The sequence below is a fragment of the Crinia signifera genome, chromosome 3, assembly GCF_055691185.1.
Source record: "Crinia signifera chromosome 3, ASM5569118v1, whole genome shotgun sequence".
Classification (NCBI taxonomy): domain Eukaryota; kingdom Metazoa; phylum Chordata; class Amphibia; order Anura; family Myobatrachidae; genus Crinia; species Crinia signifera.
The window spans coordinates 84,976,865-84,994,736 of NC_139219.1; the positions used below are offsets into that span (position 1 = coordinate 84,976,865).

A 17,872-nucleotide genomic window follows, 5' to 3' on the forward strand; every position below is an offset into this window, starting at 1 on the left:
AATATTTTGGTACTTGTTTCCTAGCACGGCGCCCATCGTGGGCCATCGCATACCTTAAGTTAAGGTATGCGATGGGACCCGACCGACGCGATTTTGGGCTATTTTTAGCCTTTTCCGACAATTAGAAAATCGGGTCCATCGCATTAACCGACGCGACCGTCACAATTTAACATTGAATGCATTGTACTCAATGTTAAATTCCTATGTAAAATCGGGTCCATTGTATGCCATTATAATGGCATACAATGCGACCAGTGCAATAGACCCGATTTTACATAGGGAACAATGTTAAATGGGCCAATGTACCCGATTTTTGATTGTATACCCACCCTGATGGGTAATTTGTATGTCAAATGGCCCCCCATTGTTAACGCCACCTCACGATGAACGCCAACCCGAAGCGTGGCGAGCGCCGCAAGACCGCGAGGGGCGGCGGTAGGCGTCCTCGGACCTTTTCATACCCCCACTATCCACATCGGCGTGGAGTTGATTTTATATAAATTCAACTCCACGCCGACGTGGATAGTGGGGGTATGAAAAGGTAGGAGGTTGCGTACCGCCGCCCCTCGCAGGCTCGCTACGGGTTGGCGTTAATCGTGGGGTGGTGTTAACAATGGGGGGGGGCCATTTGACCCATCAGGGTGGGTATACAATAAAAATTGGTGTCATGGGGGGCATTTTACATTGGGCCCAATAATTGGGTCTCAGGGACCATTTTACATGCGATTTGGTTGCATGCAATGCTATCGACGCAATGTTTGCGGACCCGATGGATACAATTAAAATCGTTGGCGCCGTGCTAGGAAACAAGTACCAATATTTTTAGTACTACCTGTCTCCAGCACAGTGCACATGAGACCGCACAATGCAAGGTCATGTAAAAGCAGTAGATCCAAATAGGCTGTCAATGGTTTAAGACTCTGCATTTTTCACCTGCTGTACCATTTGGTTTTCACCTGCTGTACCATTTTTTTATTGCTAAATAGGCCCAGAAATTATTTTCTATAGACACTATGATGTTTTTGAAATTTGCTGGTCCAATAGATAGGCCTTGAATGTCTAAACTTTCTATACTCCAACCAATCCTTTCAGTAACTGAGGCAAGGCAAAACTAGAGAGAGTGCTACTGTCTCATGAACAAGTGTAAGTAGCATGTACATACAGGTCAGTCACAGGCATCATCCTTTCAGGCTGTCAGGCAGGACCTGATCAACCAATAGGCTGTTCGGAGTGTTTGATCTTAGGGGGGCGCAGTGCTGGCACAATAGATGTACCTACTACTGGAAGCCGGGGGGGGGGGGGGGGGGGGGAGCCGGGTCTCTGCAGATTCCATGCGGACGGAATAGAATCTGCAAAAATGGCTTCACAAAAATGGCCGCCACCATCATTGCTAGAGGTCCTGCTCAGGGGAGCGTCTGTCAGGGGAAGGCAGCCTGCTTAGTGTCACCTGGAAGTATGGTTTCTAGAATAGCTGGTTCGCTATGAGCAGTAACTCCCTGACATTGAGCATGTAACCCCCTGGCAAGGAGCATGTAACCCCCTGACAAGGAGCAAGAAACCCTCAGGCAACAAGCAAGAAATCCCCTAGCAATGAGCAAGAAACCCCCTGGCAATGAGCAAGAAACCCCCTGGCAACGAGCATGTGTAACCCCAGGCAACAAACAAGTAACCCCTGGCAATGAGCACGTGACCCTTGGTAATGAGAACAAAAAGTCTGGCAACAAGCATGTAGGTAAAGAAAATTATAATTAATGTATTGGGGATGGGGGGGGTGGGGGGTGCAGCCTCTTATGCATTAGTCTAGGGTTGCTGGAACGCTTAATTAGGCCCTGCAGTCATGGATCACAAAAACATTAAGTCAGCAAATAATTACAGAGGGTACATGCATGTGTACTGTATGGTACCCTCTAACCTCCACCAACAAATTAAAACATTTAGTTGCGCAAGAAAAATGTTCACAATATTCCCAATACTCTACTACATTCGCTGTGGTCTATGGAGATTTTCTAATTGATTTTACACCTTGATGAACAGACAGCAGTTACTCTTGTTTTAAACCATGTTCATTTGCATCCGCTATATGTAAAACATGATTTCCTATGCCTTTGCTGCTCACTTAATGCCGCCTTTGTCTGCTTTGTAATGCGTTTTGGGAGTTGTGGTTCCAAAACAGTAAAATACTTTTAAGCAAGTGCTGCTTCCCGGACACAGTCTGTGAACCTGAATGATATATTGGCATCAAAATAGTCAAACCAAGTAATCCTAATTTCTTATTACCAAGATTTACAGGGTTGGGAAAGTCACAAGAATTTCCAATTGCGGATCCCAGAAAGTCACCTTGCATTAGCTTAGTTCTCCCTTCAAGCATTGATGGGCTTTAAAGTCTAAACGCAGCGACTACACTCTGGACATGATTTGATATCCAATCTCAAGTAACTATTCTCCGAAAAGCAATCCTGGCTCCAGAAGTCTGATATAGAGGTCACAACATATGACCTCTGTAACTGACAGTGATAGCACCTTGTTGTAAAGGCCACAGATAAAGCTGTAGTAGTATATGGCATCAGCAAGCAAGCTGAACTAAAATAGTACTCCATACCGATCAGCACTCATACAATGCAAGATTTCCCTGGTGATTTTTATCCAGGGAAGCAGAACGCAAGCAATGAAATAACATCTCTTTCTCCTTGAACTAAAAATAAATTATTCCCAGTGAACTAAATCACTGAGGTATTAAGAGAAAAAAAAAACCATTTTAAAGAATTTGAAGTTTACAAGAATGACTATTTCCCCATCGGTGCACAAGATAACCTGGCCATGACTTACATATAATATGACCCAGTAAGATGCATTTGCTGTCAACAGAACTGAATATGGTCCCTTTCCTCTTCGCTATATGCTTCCCTTCTCCTTTTTTCTGCCTATAATTTTGTAATTGTGTTATAAGACTCTAATCATAAGTTATAATTATTTTGGAACAGTGAATAAACACAGACTTACGGGGTGATTCATGTTGGCTTGCTAAGCAGTGAAAATCGCTGCTTACCGGGCAATAAAAATGCCGCTGCGCAGGACGCCTGTCCCCCTCCCCCGCCGCCGAATCCCCCGAAGTGTTGCTATTTCGCTGAAGACGGAGCAGGCATTGACGTGCTGTGACGTCAGCCGCCCACCCCCATAAAACGCTGGGTGTTCCCACTGTACAGCGCTTTTCTGTCACCGTCCTCCCTCCCCGCCCCTGGCCCTCCCTCCCTGAAATTAATTTGGCCCCGTCCGACCGTTAGAGAATTAGGCCCTTAATACAAAACAAAACCTTATTTCAGAAAAAGGCCAATTTGTATTTGTTCTGTTCTTTACTCTTGGTATAGTTGATCTGTCCCAGCCACCAATATTTTTGGGCAGAGATGCTGGAACAGATAGTACTGACATACGTGATATAAACACTCTATGCTACCGTCACTGTAAAAAAAGCAACCATAAGGCAACATGTTCAATACAGCAATAAGAACAAGACAATGTGTAGTCTCCTGGGTGTTTACATCAATCACACACATACAAATTATAAAGGCAAACTGGCCTTTACTTTCCAGGGGACTGCAGGAACTGTATGAACATAAACAGAATTGCTGAGCTGCATGTACTTTATCTTGCACGGGACTATTTTATAATTCATTAGTTATTTGTACAGCTTGCACATATTCATTTTGTGTTTCAGAACTACAGATTATGTGCAGTCGGAGCATTGGAGAAACATGGGACAAGCAGTAAGTTATGTGTCTGTCAGTGGCACCGTTAGGGAAGAGGGGACAGGTACTAATTACCAGGGTTTGGGCTGCTGGAGGGGCCAGGATTGCTGCCCACCCCCCCATCGCCCATCCCAAGTATACCTAGACATAAAAATCAACAGCATCCTCCAAGTGATATCTCCTAGTAGAAGGCATCCGCACATGCAAAGAGTCTGGCACATGCACCGTCCGAAAAGAAGGGACCCACTTGACACAAGCAAGGGGTAGCAAGAGGGTGTCCACTTTTTAGGCCACTATGTCTGAAAAATGCCAGATAAAAGACGATTCTAACCTGTCTTAGGAAGCAAATTCCGTCTTGGCTCTTCAGGGCCCTCAATAGGCTGCTCAGATATGAAAACTCTTGCTTGCTCTATGGTGATCAATATAGACTGTTCTTTATCCTTCAATTCACGTTTCAGGACCTAGAGTACAAACAAGAACATTATTTAAGTAACAGGAGTGCTGAATACAGTTAAGTTTCACTACAATGCCATCCAAATAATAAACCAAGAGATGCACATTACATAAAACATTCAAAGAGTTTGCTCGGTCCACTATTTAAGGATACCCCTAGGTATTATTTTGGAGGGGCCCATGGGGAGCCTGGGGCCCGCTCCCCCTCTTCCCCATTACAGACCATGGGCTTGCATGGAGAGAGGTCTGACTGTTGCTGCTTTAGCAGCCTCTCCTGCTGAGCGCAGAACACAATGCTGTGTGCTGGGCTAGGGACAGAGGCAAAAGCAGCAATCAGTCTCTCTCCTATGTGCAGTGGGGTGGCAAGTGCCCATCAAATGTCACATAGTCACCACCCCCACTGACATGTGCAGGACATTATTTTGTAAGGAGGGGGACTGGTCTCCCCCTCCATTACCAAGGCATAGCAGCATTGTCAGCACCCCTGTCCATTACTGTATACCAGGTGTACAGTGATACACAGAGGCCTTTAAGCTGCCGTGTAACCAGTGACATAACAATAGCCCAGCAGACCCCACAGTGGCAGGGAGGTGCCGGGTAAGTGTGGGCGCCGGGGGTCTGTGGGGGCTATTGATGCACTGACCTGCCTTACCCTCCAATTGTCGCCGCATCTGTGGCTGGGACCGGCATATCTACTGGTCTGTGGTTCTGATGCTCTTCCTGGCTCCTGCTTCTAAGTAAAAATCTCCCTCACAAAATGTCCGCCCCTTACAGCAGATGGTTTTTGAGGATGCTAGAGGAGTCAGCGGCAAGCAGAGGGGTAAGGCAGGGTTGGGGTGGTTTACCATTTCTTGGGGGGTGGCGCTACAGAAATATTAGGGGGTGTGTGTGTGTGTGTGTGTGTGTGTGAGTGTGCAGATTTTTGAGTTACGCCACTGCATCTCAACATGCCCTACCACAGTTTTAGCATTCCCTAATGGCAGAACTATGGCAGGGCAAGCGGTTATGTATATATCCACAAGAGCTGGAGGAACGCTAGTAACACTATTGTTCACTCTCTGACCTCTTTGCCATCATAATCCATTACAAAAAATAAGACAACTATATTCTCCTCAGTGTGTACTGACAAAAGATGTACTGCAACATCCACAGTCCAGTGTTCTATACAGATGTGTCTGTCTTAAGCTTGTGGGAAATTGCCTGCTGTGTGCGTACACATTGCGGCAGCGATTACTCGCAGCCTGCTGAGACTTGCTGCGGTATGCATACGCACCGTACATTCCTATGCAAGCATAAACTGACGCACATGCACACGAATAGTCACAGGCACAATGAGCGTATCTGTCTATTTTGTCTACTGTTCGTACAGACAACAAATATATGCAGGATCCTGGACTTTGTTGGTCTGTCTCACACCATTGTTTCCTCATAGACTTAATGAGATTTAAAAGACCATGGGCCAGTTGCATCACGCTTCAAAAAGTGATAAAATGGAGAGTGATAAACAACCAGCCAATCAGCTCCTACCTGCTATGTCACAGCCTGGGTTTGAAAAATGACAGGTAGCAGCTGATTGGCTGGTTGTTTGTCACTCTCCATTTTATCACTTTTTGAAGCTTTATACATCTGGCCCCATGCCTTAAACACATGCAATGAATTTTGTGTGACACATCATGGAAACCATTTACAAATTTCCCCATTTAATTGTTTCCCTACATTTTTCCTACATATTCATTAATATCCAATAAGAAGATAGTTATTCTGATCATTTATACTTATGTCCACACATATACCAATACCTCAAAAGTTCATCCTATTTTCATCTTTCAACTATAATTTTACACATGTGTTTATCAGGTCATTTTTAAATACAAGGAAATCTTAACAGTCGCAACATTTTCAGCGTATCAAAATGTAATCTCAAAGTCATTAGGATATTTAACAATAATAAGAAACCTTGTTACCCATCTCACTGCAGAACAAACCACCATCCTACACTAGGTATCTCTGACAGGTAGTCATTTGCACTGTAACTCTGGTTTTCTCATTGACCCAAGTCAACCAATGAGATCACAACAGAAGAGACTAAAAATAAAAGATGATACTGGTAATACCATCAGATGAGCAGAGGTGGCTGGCGATGATGCTGCAGCACACATCGGCGCTCAACACTCACTCATCACCGGGGCATACACCCTGGGTGACTATTGAGCTCAACCGGTAAAGGTGAGCTGCTTTCAGCTCAAAAGCGCCATTGTGTACAGGCCTAAATATTGGTTACTCATAGCAACATCCCATCTTTAAAAGAACTTCCATCTTAGTAAATAAAACCGTGTCTGTGTAACGCTAAAATGTATCCAAAAGGTATCCAAAATAAGATGCAAGAGTAGAGCACACCAAAGATAATAACTCTGACATAATTAATGTTGATTACAACACTGGGCCATAGAGATAATAGAATTTCTAAAAAAAAAAAAAAAAACTAAAATTCTAACCAGTGTGCAACTACGGTATTTACTCATTATGTGTACAAGAGAAAAACCTGAGTTGTCGTTAAGTATTGATTGGGAAAGTGGTTCCTTTATTCAGGTAACTTGTGTACCATTTTACTCTTGTTTCAGGACAATTAGCTAAACATAACACAACTTAAAAGGCTCACAAATGTGCATTTCAAAAGTCGTTAGTTACTCCAAAAGTGCGATGTACTAAGGTTCATTGAGGATAAATGCCGTGGAGATGGCTTAAAGCAATTACATTAAATTGCATTTCTCTACAGAGATGGATGGATGTAAGTGAATATTCCAACTGAGTTGTTTAATGGGTCAGAATGTTGGTCAAGCAAGCATTCGATTCACCATTCTATTAAATGAGGGCGATAGTTTGTTTACCTCCATCAAGCAGCTCCCTAATCAGCTGTCATTTGTTTGTTACTCAGAACGGGAGAAAAAAAAGTGATACATTTGTTATTTATATATAATCTGAGTGTACAGTGTATGATACAGATTTAAAAGTAAAAAAAAAAGTGTGCAAGTACATTTATATTTTTTCTGTGCAGGGTAAGTACTAGCCGCTTTTGCATGTGTCCCACAAATGTTAGCTTTATTTCTGTTTGAACACACCACACCCAAATCTAACTCTTTCTGCCATCCCAGTAAGTGATTGAACACTAGTTTGAAATATTGTATCCCTGTTAAGGGGAAATGGTTCAAGCCTTCTGAAGGAAAGTGGCCAAGTTGCGCAAAGCAACCAATCAGCTTCAACAGTCATTAATTCAGTACACACACTACAGCATATACATCTAAAGGTGCCCATACACGGTGCAATGAACTCCATGCTTTTAGTACTAGATTGCCTAGCATCTAGTACAAAAAGCATAAACTGTGCTACAGCACCGTGTTTTTTGTGCTATATGTGATGCAATCTAGTACTAAAAGCACGGCCAGCATATACTCTATGTGCTGTGCGATGGAATGCGCACGGGAGCGGGCATCTCATCACAAAGACCATGTATGGGCACCATAACTCTCTGCGCATTACATCTGCCCCACCTGCAGTGCCACAAGTTTTTACCCAGTTACATGTTTTTTTTTGCTTTGCAAGCATATCAGGCCCATTGTCTGTATAGTACAATAGGTACATAATATTGATATTATTTACAGATGCTGATAGTTTGCTATAAAGTTCCTATGTAGGAAAATTGGAAAGCACCTCATACAGTTACTGAGTTTTTATTTATGCTTTCTGTATGGCATTTCGGCTTGTGTAGAAACCTATGGGGATGTGAAGGGGCTTGAAAACAGATACATTAAGCACAGGCAGAAAGTCCATATGGAGGTAGCCTCGGGGTACAAGCTCTTGGGCACTTCATTACTTTGAGCAGAGCTCCCTAGAAGGTGATAGAGTGATCAATTAACATATAAAGTGCAAAAACTGTTCTAATGGCACTTTTTACAACTGCCAGATGAATCATCAATGACAGCCACCCATTGGTACTAGATACTAAAAACACACAGTGATTGCAAGTAAATAAAATAACAGTTTTCCAACTTCAAAAAAATATACTGGTAGGTTAATTGGCTCCTAACAAATTAACCCTAGAATGTCTGTGTGTGTGGTAGGGAATATAGATTGTAAGCTCCACTGGAGTAGGGACTGATATCAATGTTCAAATATTCTCTGTATAATAAATAAATAAATAAATAAATAAACAAATAAAGACCAAACCAGATATAGATTCGGAAAAGCTATTTTAAAGGAACCTGTTGCCTCTAGTATAATGGGAGTCACTTATGGAAAAGAGTAAGTGGGCAAAACATCAAACAAAATTATGTGTATTTTTTGATATTGAGGGAATAGTGTTGATCCACTTCCTGATCCTGTCTAGTATGCTGCCATGTGGCCAAGATGTTCCCATTAGTAACCTATATAGTCTGGCCCAGGGTGAGCTCTCTGTCACCCTACAACTCTGCTTATGTCAGGTGTCTTTTTTTGCATTTAAGTCGCAACTCAATGTGGTTAGAAGGAGAAGATTGTGCAGATTAATTTAAAATATGACACTTATATATTCATTGTGAATGAGTCTGTATATGGAGCATAACAGAGCTTGTATTGGTAAATTCTGCATTGTAGCACCTCGTGTACAGGTTCAAAGTCTTATGCTGGCCACACATCAGACCAACTTTCCTCCAACCATCCAACTAGTTGGTTGGTTGGTTGGACTGAAAATCTGGTACTGTATGCCAATAAGCAATTTGCTCACAAACTGGACCAAAACATTCAGTGAAACTGTTTAACTCAAATAGGTCCAACTAGAGTACATTGTCTGAGTGACAGTTGTTGTCCACTTACTGATTTGGGAAACAAATGACTTAATTACAAATTACATTTGCTCCTATCCAGTACCAGGTTTTTATTCCATCCAACCAACTAGTTGGATGGTTGGAGGAAAGTTGGTCTGATGTGTGGCCAGCATTAGCCCCATACAGATATACAAGTGTCATACACAATGTCAGACTGGGGCATGAAGGGCTGTTCTTGGGGCCCAGTCTTATGGGTGTGGCCTGCCACAAAAGAGGGGTGAAGTCAGATCCATAGAGGCTTGGATAACCTTGATAAATATATATAGCCAATACTACTATTCTATGCATGGTAATGTTCAGTCAGATCTGTGCAGGCTTTAGTGTTAAAAAAATTGTAAAATAAATCAATAAAAAAAAAAAATTAGCGTAGGCTCCCCCCCACAGCTGTAACCAGCACCAGGCTGACAGAGCCGGGGCCGGTAATTAAAAATCAGGGAACCCGACAAATAGGGGTTCCCTGATTTTTAACAACCAGCCCCAGGCTCCAGGTCCGGGGCTGGTTCCCAAAATATGGGGACAAAATGACTAGGGGTCCCCCGTATTTTAAGAACCAGCCCCAGGCCAAACCAGCCAGCAGGGTAATGCCACAGCCGGGGGGAGACTTTTTATACAAGTCCTCCGGGCCAAAGCATTAACCCTCTGACCAGTCAGCCTGGCCAGGGGCCCTGGGGGAGTGGGGACCCCCCCAATAAAGGGGTCCCCCCCCTCCAGGACTTACCTGACCAGGCTGAAGCCTGGTGCTGTCCGCAGTGGCCCTGTGCGGTGGCCACCGTGCTGATTCAGTGTAAAAAAAATAGATTTAAAAACTATTGTTTTTAACTGTGGAACTATGAGTCCCAGCAAGCCTCCACCGCAAGCTGGGACTTGGAGAACCACAAGTCCCAGCCTGTGGGGCATAAAAGGGCCCGCTGGGTCTTGTAGTTCTACAGTTAAAAAAATAGTTGGTACTCTTTACCTAGAACGGCGCCAGCGATTGAAATCGCGGGCGTCGTGGGTAAAAATCGCGGTGATCGCGGTCATCGCGGGCATCGCGGGTAAATCGGGATGGCCGCGATGACCGCGATCACCGCGATTTTCCCATAGGGAACAATGTTAAAACGGCTGATTGACCGCGATTTTACTGTTAAATGCCTCAATGGACCCGATTTGGGGCCAAATAGGCCAAATTAACCCTTAAATGTCCCCCCAAATGTTTAACGCCACCCCACGATCCACGCCAACCCGAAGCGTGGCGAGCGCAGCGAGCCCGCGAGGGGCGGCGGTACGCGTCCTCCGACCTTTTCATGCCCTACTATCCACTAGGGCGTGGTGTGAGAATATAATAGTGTGGCGAGCGCAGCGAGCCACCGAGCCCGAAGCGTGGCGAGCGCAGCGAGCCCCGCGAGGGGACGCGGATACCTTCACAGGTAGACGCGTCCCCTCGCGGGCTTCACAGGTGTCCACCTCGCCACGGACACCTGTGAAGCCCGCGAGGGGACAAGTCTACCTGTGAAGGTATCCGCGTCCCCTCGCGGGGCTCGCTGCGCTCGCCACGCTTCGGGCTCGGTGGCTCGCTGCGCTCGCCACACTATTATATTCTCACACCACGCCCTAGTGGATAGTAGGGCATGAAAAGGTCGGAGGACGCGTACCGCCGCCCCTCGCGGGCTCGCCACGCTTCGGGTTGGCGTGGATCGTGGGGTGGCGTTAAAAATTTGGGGGGACATTTAAGGGTTAATGGGCTCTGTGGCCCATTTAACATTGATTCCTATGGCCAAATCGGGTGGATTGAGCCATTTAACAGTAAAATCGGGTCCATCGCGCCTTTTAACATTGATTCCTATGGGAAATCGGGAGCATCGCGTCGCGGGCATCGCGGGTACATTTATGGACGGCCGCGACGCGACCGACACGATTTCAAAGTTTAACATTGGTTTCAATGGGAAATCGCGGGCATCGCGTCGGTCGCGTCGCGGCCATACATAAATGTACCCGCGATGCCCGCGACGGGCGCCCTTCTAGGTAAAGAGTACCAAATAGTTAAATAAATACACACTGACACACCAGAAAAATAAAACTTTAATACATACATAACACACATACTGATACTTACCTATCTTGATCCCGTCGGTAGGTCCCTGGGTCATGGGCTCCGGTGTCGGTGTCTAGTCCGAAGAAATCCATGGTGGACCTGTGGAAGGAAATCCTACTCACCCAGTTCCTCCATGGAAGTTCTTCAGTCTTGATCCGCCGTAGTCCTGGGCTTCTTCCATCTTCTTCAAGCTGCCGGCGATTCCTGGAGCTCCCCGCGTCGGACTGAGAGGCGCAGAGATCCTTCATCCTCCGCGCCTCTCATCAGAATGATTCTATTGGCCGCTAGGCGGCCAATCAGGAGCTGAGAAAGTCGGAAAGTATTTTACAATTTTTTTTTTACACCATCTGACTGATCCGTGCAGACTGCCTCCACTAATTCGTATTAGCGGCCGTATATACGGCCGTTAATACGAATTAATATGACATCGGAGGGTTACAAAGCAGTCGTATTTGACTGCTTTGTAAATCCCCCTCCGGAACACGACTTGGCATACGATGTATACAGTCGTATTAATTCGTATTCTTAGTAAATTCCCCCCAATGTGTATATAATGTATAATTCAAGTGCACAATGTAGAACCTTGGTGGGGCCTCAGGTAATGGGACCCACTGGGAGTTATCCCTGTGCGTCAGTCTAATCCTGGTCATATATCATTTGCTTGTGTGTCCTAGTTGCATTGCATTGTGACTAAGTTGCATTTTCAGGAAAGGAAAAAAACAGCAAAAAATATACTGTATTGGAAGATTTTTATGCATTTGGTGGCATTTTGAGAAAACTGCAGCAAAGATGTTAGAGGACATATCCGTAAGTCACAAAATTTGCAATCAGGGTTGGCTTAAAGTCCACATTTGTCTAATGCTGAATATGTTCAAGGGTCTATACTTAGAAGGGGAGGAGCTAGGATCTGTGCCGTGTGGGTGCAGCCAGTGCCATGTCATCAGTCCTAGGGGTCAATTTAATTCTGTGAAAAGTTCTTACGGAAGTGAGTTAACACTGCAACAGCCGCACCTTACGGCAGCCTGAACTCGCACAAATTTGTGGGACTGCAAGCAAAAATTAAATTCTAGCTCAGAGTGGGCCATTAGGGGTGTGAGATGCTGTGCAGTTGCTGGTGTTTTAGTGCAATGGCAAATCCTACCCTTCACTCAGAATGGGACTGCCCAATCTAGTGTCTTCTAAATGCAAAGAAAAATTGTTGAATTTTGTGAGAAATCAATTTGAACAAATATGATACAGTACATGGCCGATTGTGTGGCAAGTTGGGAAGCTGGTAATCGTCATGCTGCCATTATGATTGGCATAGTTTTATGTTCTAGAGCTAGAGCTTCATCCGTTCCACTCTTAAGCCCCGTACACACTAGATCAGCGGTTCTCTAACTGTGGGTCCTGACCCCAAAGTGGGTCCCAATCTTCTCAGCATGGGGTCGCAACTCCATGTTGCTGATGTCAGTCTGATGACTTTTCTAAACTCAGTCAATGATTCAAGGAGTCTGAACAATCTGTTGAATTGTCTGTTATTTTAGACTCCTCCCATCATTTTGCGCCTCCACAATGCTGCCATGTATGTGCTGTCTGCTGACTACACATGTGATGTGATGACCTTCTGCAGTAACTTGTTGGGGTCCTGTAAGTATTTTTATTGTCTGATGGTGTCCCAGAGCAAAATAGTTTGAGGACCCCTGCACTAGATGATAAGTAGCCCCACCAATATAGGTAACTATAAGTGATATATCAGTGGTTCTGCTGGACAAATGAGAGTGCATAGATACTGAACAATATCAGTTAATGGTGACCTCAGGGGACACCAGGGAGTGGGCATGGGGGAGAGGTATAATGATGCGTGGAAGCAACATTAAAAATATTGAGAATGCACACTAAACTTTTGTGTTTACACCATATCACATTAAATGGGCCCTTCTGAGCAATATGTGTAGTGTTTATGGGGCTTATACAGTATCTAGCCCTGTTTACAATGACAACAACAGAGGATTAAATGTAGGCTTATATAGAATGTCTACATCTAGCAATATAAAGTACAATAAGGGTACTTGTTTCCTAGCACGGCCACAATCTTAAGTAATCGTGTCCCTTAATTAAGGGACACGATTACCCCGATGGACCCGATTTCTTTTGAAATCAGGTCCATTTTGCCGGCTAGGAAACAAAAATCGGGTGCATCGCGTCGGTCGGGACCATTAACATTGGTCCCGACGCGACCGACGCGATGCACCCGATATTTCCATTGACTTCAATGTTAAAAAAAATTTTAACATTGAAATCTTGTCGGGAAGTTAAAATATCGGGGGCATCGCGTCGGTCGGGACCATTAACATTGGTCCCGACGCGATGCGACGCGATGCACCCGATTTTTGCATAGGATTCAATGTTAAAAAAAATTTTAACATTGAAATGGTGTAAAAATGTCAAAAAATGTGAAATGGGTCAATATGACCCATTTCACATTATAAATGTCCCCGTCGTCGCCCCACGATACACGCCAACCCGAAGCGTGGCGAGCGCAGCGAGCCCGCGAGGGGCGGCGGTACGCGTCCTCCGACCTTTTCATGCCCTACTATCCACTAGGGCGTGGAGTGAGAATAGAATAGTGTGGCGAGCGCAGCGAGCCACCGAGCCCGAAGCGTGGCGAGCGCAGCGAGCCCCGCGAGGGGACGCGGATATCTTCACAGTTATACGCGTCCCTTCGCGGGCTTCACAGGTGTCCGTGGCGACGCGGACAGCTGTGAAGCCCGCGAAGGGACGCGTTTACCTGTGAAGGTATCCGCGTCCCCTCGCGGGGCTCGCTGCGCTCGCCACGCTTAGGGCTCGGTGGCTCGCTGCGCTCGCCACACTATTCTATTCTCACTCCACGCCCTAGTGGATAGTAGGGCATGAAAAGGTCGGAGGACGCGTACCGCCGCCCCTCGCGGGCTCGCTGCGCTCGCCACGCTTCGGGTTGCCGTCTATCGTGGGGTGGGGTTTACGCGCTTGAATGTGGGGGGGGTGGGAATTTTTTTCATTCAATCCAATGTAAAATTGGGTCCCAGGGACCCAATTTACATTGGATTTAATGAAAAAATCGGGTGAAAAATCGGTCGGTCGCGTCGATCGCATCGCATGCGACCAAATCGCATGCGATGCGATCGACCCGATTTTTTTCAGCACGATCACCCCGATCTTAATCGGTGTGGCCGTGCTAGGAAACAAGTACCACAATAAGCTATTGCCTCAATTCCTAAAAAAATGACACAATACAACATACTTATATACTAAGTATCGATTTTCAATGAGTGCTTTCTTTTTACCTTTCTGTAAAACATGTGAAAACAAGGTAACTTTCCACTGAAACATTATTTAAAACATTTTGAATAATTACTACACCAAAGACTAGCGCTGGTAGAAATATATGCTGACATGACAGAATGAGAAACATTATCTACTGACTTGCCCTTTTCCCGCCTCTCATATTTTATTATTATATACTAGAAAGAAAGAAAACAGAAAGGACACATGCAGCAAGAGACAGTGACACCGAATATGATATAGTGCCTAATATTCACATTATGTAAATTCCCTCTTGGCACACCTTATAATAATGTGGCAGTAGGTAATTTATTCTTCCAGGATGCCTAAGAGTAAATGACAGGCTGGGAGTATAGGGAAGCAAGCTCTCTACTGTAGAGACACACTGGCAGCGTTCCCTACAGTAACACTGCCATGGTTGTTACACAATGGAATGTGTTGAACACAAAACTAAATGGGAATTCTAGTTATACATTTAAATATCAATAGTTCAACTCATATCCTATTCTGCAGTAGAAAGTAAAAATAATCAAACACCTGCTTTGCCATTTCTTAGTACCAGGGATAATTCTGACATTGAAAGGATAATATCAACATTACACTAGTAGTATCATTGCGTAATCGATTCAATATTTTGACTAACATTTTCAGTTTTTTTAGTATTCACCTGAAATGTATCAAGTGTCATGGGTGGGAGATGCACTGTTAGAATTATTATAACAATTCAAAAAAACAATTGGGTAATTTTTTGAAGTGCTATTCAACATGATTCTGGTGCAATGCTTAAGGGGCCTACACACAGGGTGACACTGCTGAGCCATTTGAGCAGTGTAGATCGCTCAGCACACAGTGCTGCACAGCGATGTATCAGCGCTGTGTGCTGAGCCGTCTGTCAGGGATGGTGTTCTCCATGGGGCCGCCCCTACGAAGTGATGTCTGGACATTTTCTAAGCGATCTAGTGAGATCACTAAGAAAATGCCCTGAAATTGCCCTGTGTGTATTTGTAATGTACCCCAAAGTGTCTGCAGCATATTACAGCAAGTACAAAACACATTCGCAAAAATAAGGGGCTGTTTATCATCTGGGAGCAGAACAGATTTATAATGTACAGAGATATTTAAATTTGAGAGAAGCGTGTAGAAATTGCAGTATACAAATAACGCTGCCCAACATTTGTGGACTACATGCACTTGTAGCCAGTATTTGCCCTGCATGAAAAGGGGATGAATGTGTTTGCACCTCTTGCATTGAACCCGGTTTGCACAGGTACACAGCTACTTTGTTGTTATTATCCCAACGCACAAAGAACACCTATAAGTATAAAGTATTTGTACCAAACGTTAATATACCATTAAAGAGTGACAGGACGGATAGGGCAAGGTCAAGGCAACTCATTGAAGCTAGCAGGAGTCATGGGTGGAAAATGATTCAGTACTCAGTGATCCAGCACCAAATGTTTGGACAAGCGGAAGTCAGTCACTAATTTTATTCTGCATCCCTCAGCAGCAACCGTCATGATGTAGATATGTGTCCTTATACATCTAGCCTCAGTACACAACACAGCATGAGATGTCTGGAATGAGTGAACTGCCGGGTACTGTCCAAATAGGTACTTACATGAAAAAATCACATTGCATTGCATGCCCTTACAATAGCCCATGCGATGCGATTTCCCTACGTTACCATCCGTACGCTAATTTGGCGCCCAATGTAAATGTCTTGGATGGCAACTTGATGCACCTAGAATGCACAAGGAGACTAGACTGTGCTTATTAAATTGATATGTGACACTAGTATATATGTGTGCAAACAGTGAAGTACCATGGAACTTGACACGGAAAAAAGCTGCGACCGCTGAATCATAGCACTTCATATAGATTAAGAGACTCAGTTGCGCACTGATACAAAACTGTTGAATATCAAATTAATCAGCACAGTCTCTGGGTGCATCCTAGTCACATCATAATATAGAACATGACACATTTTCATCAAAGATGTGTGAAGCAAACAGGTCTCACGGGACCTGGCGTACAGAGAATGGCTGTTTGGGGTGACTGCAGCAATATACAATGACAGGTCTGTATGAGCTGTGAGGCAAGAACGCATGCTAGACTAAAACATTGTCTGTTTAGGTTACATACATGTGTCATGTGGGAGTTGTTTACCAAAAACGGTTATATTTTCAGATTTCTATCTAATTTGTATCAGTACAGTAGCTAAACACTTTCTACTGTAAATGACACCACAGAACATGCAAGACAATAGCACAACAACCTGCAACTTTTGCATCTCAGCCTGTAACGTGAATTTTTAATGTTACAGAATCATGAGGGTTCTGCTTGGATCATCTTATAACGCACTGTACACTGTCTTCTATTTGTTATGATAAGAACCATTTCCCCTGCTGCTGCAGTTTATTCCTGATAACAGAAACAGATAAAGACTTTTCACTATTTGCCATGGCAACATTTCAAAAGCTAGCCGCATCAGTGCCAATCTAGTGTCAATGTGTATATGACTCATTGGCTCTCAATGCACCAGTCCCAGTGGTGAGCGATAGAAGGAAAAACAAGTGCTAATGGGTAAAGAGATTGAATAAACACAGGAGACAAAAAAACTTCCTAAACAGATACATTTTCAATGGTTCTTCACATAGAAAATGATTTAAAGTCAGCAAGTACAACTGTGCATTTACATTAAACACATACATATAATACTATGCTTTGTTAAGCAACAGCCAGTAGCGGGACATTTGGGTGGTGAGCCCAGGTGCAAAAATATACATTGTGCCCCCCCCTCCTCCACCCCAACCCAAGCCATGATGCACTGCACCTGCTGTACTAATGGAATTCCACCTCTGGCACCAGAATCTACTCTCCAGGAGACTTCCAGGGAGCATATTCAGGTGACAGCTGTGGGGATGTAGCAAGACTATCTGCAGCACTATTCCCTGAACAATTTTAGCCCTGCCCACTCCCCACGGAACTCAATTCCTGGCATTTTCTTACCCCTTCTCTAGGAAGTGGGCAGGATGTAGGAGGACCCCTTACTTGGAGCCAAGAGACTACTTGAAAGCTTGCGAGTCTCCAATATGTTCTGGTAGAGTTGCTTAGAAGGTGATATCTCCAGTGGTGGAGTGTAAGACAGGGACATGCATCAGCGATGTCTCCTGCTTTAGACAAGCTAATGCTGTTAAATGCATTCCCAATTGTTTTCAATGGTGATTGCTGCCTGAATATGAAACTCAGGGAACCCAAAGCTTTCAAAGTAGACTTGCCTAATATCTTGGCTCCTGCAGGTGATACACAATTTTTTGGGTATTTCTCTGCACCCTGGAAAAGTAGGCACCCCTGCCGCATTCCGTCCACTTCCTAATGAAGTGGGCAGAATGTGAAGATAAACACAGTGAATGTGCGGACCCTGTGAAGGGGCCGGGCTTAAT

At 44.5% G+C, this 17,872-nt stretch overlaps 1 protein-coding gene across 10 annotated transcripts in view; it reads right to left on the reverse strand.

The window, feature by feature from the left end:
* The window catches only part of UTRN (utrophin), a 587,017-nt gene that overhangs the window by 166,079 nt on the left and 403,066 nt on the right, over positions 1 to 17,872 (reverse strand). For all 10 annotated transcript variants that reach the window (XM_083176136.1, XM_083176132.1, XM_083176141.1 and 7 more), the window contains one exon: positions 4,075 to 4,204. In XM_083176136.1, coding sequence (XP_083032262.1) covers positions 4,075 to 4,204 — 130 coding nt within the window. The remainder of the gene's footprint in view (positions 1 to 4,074; positions 4,205 to 17,872) is intronic.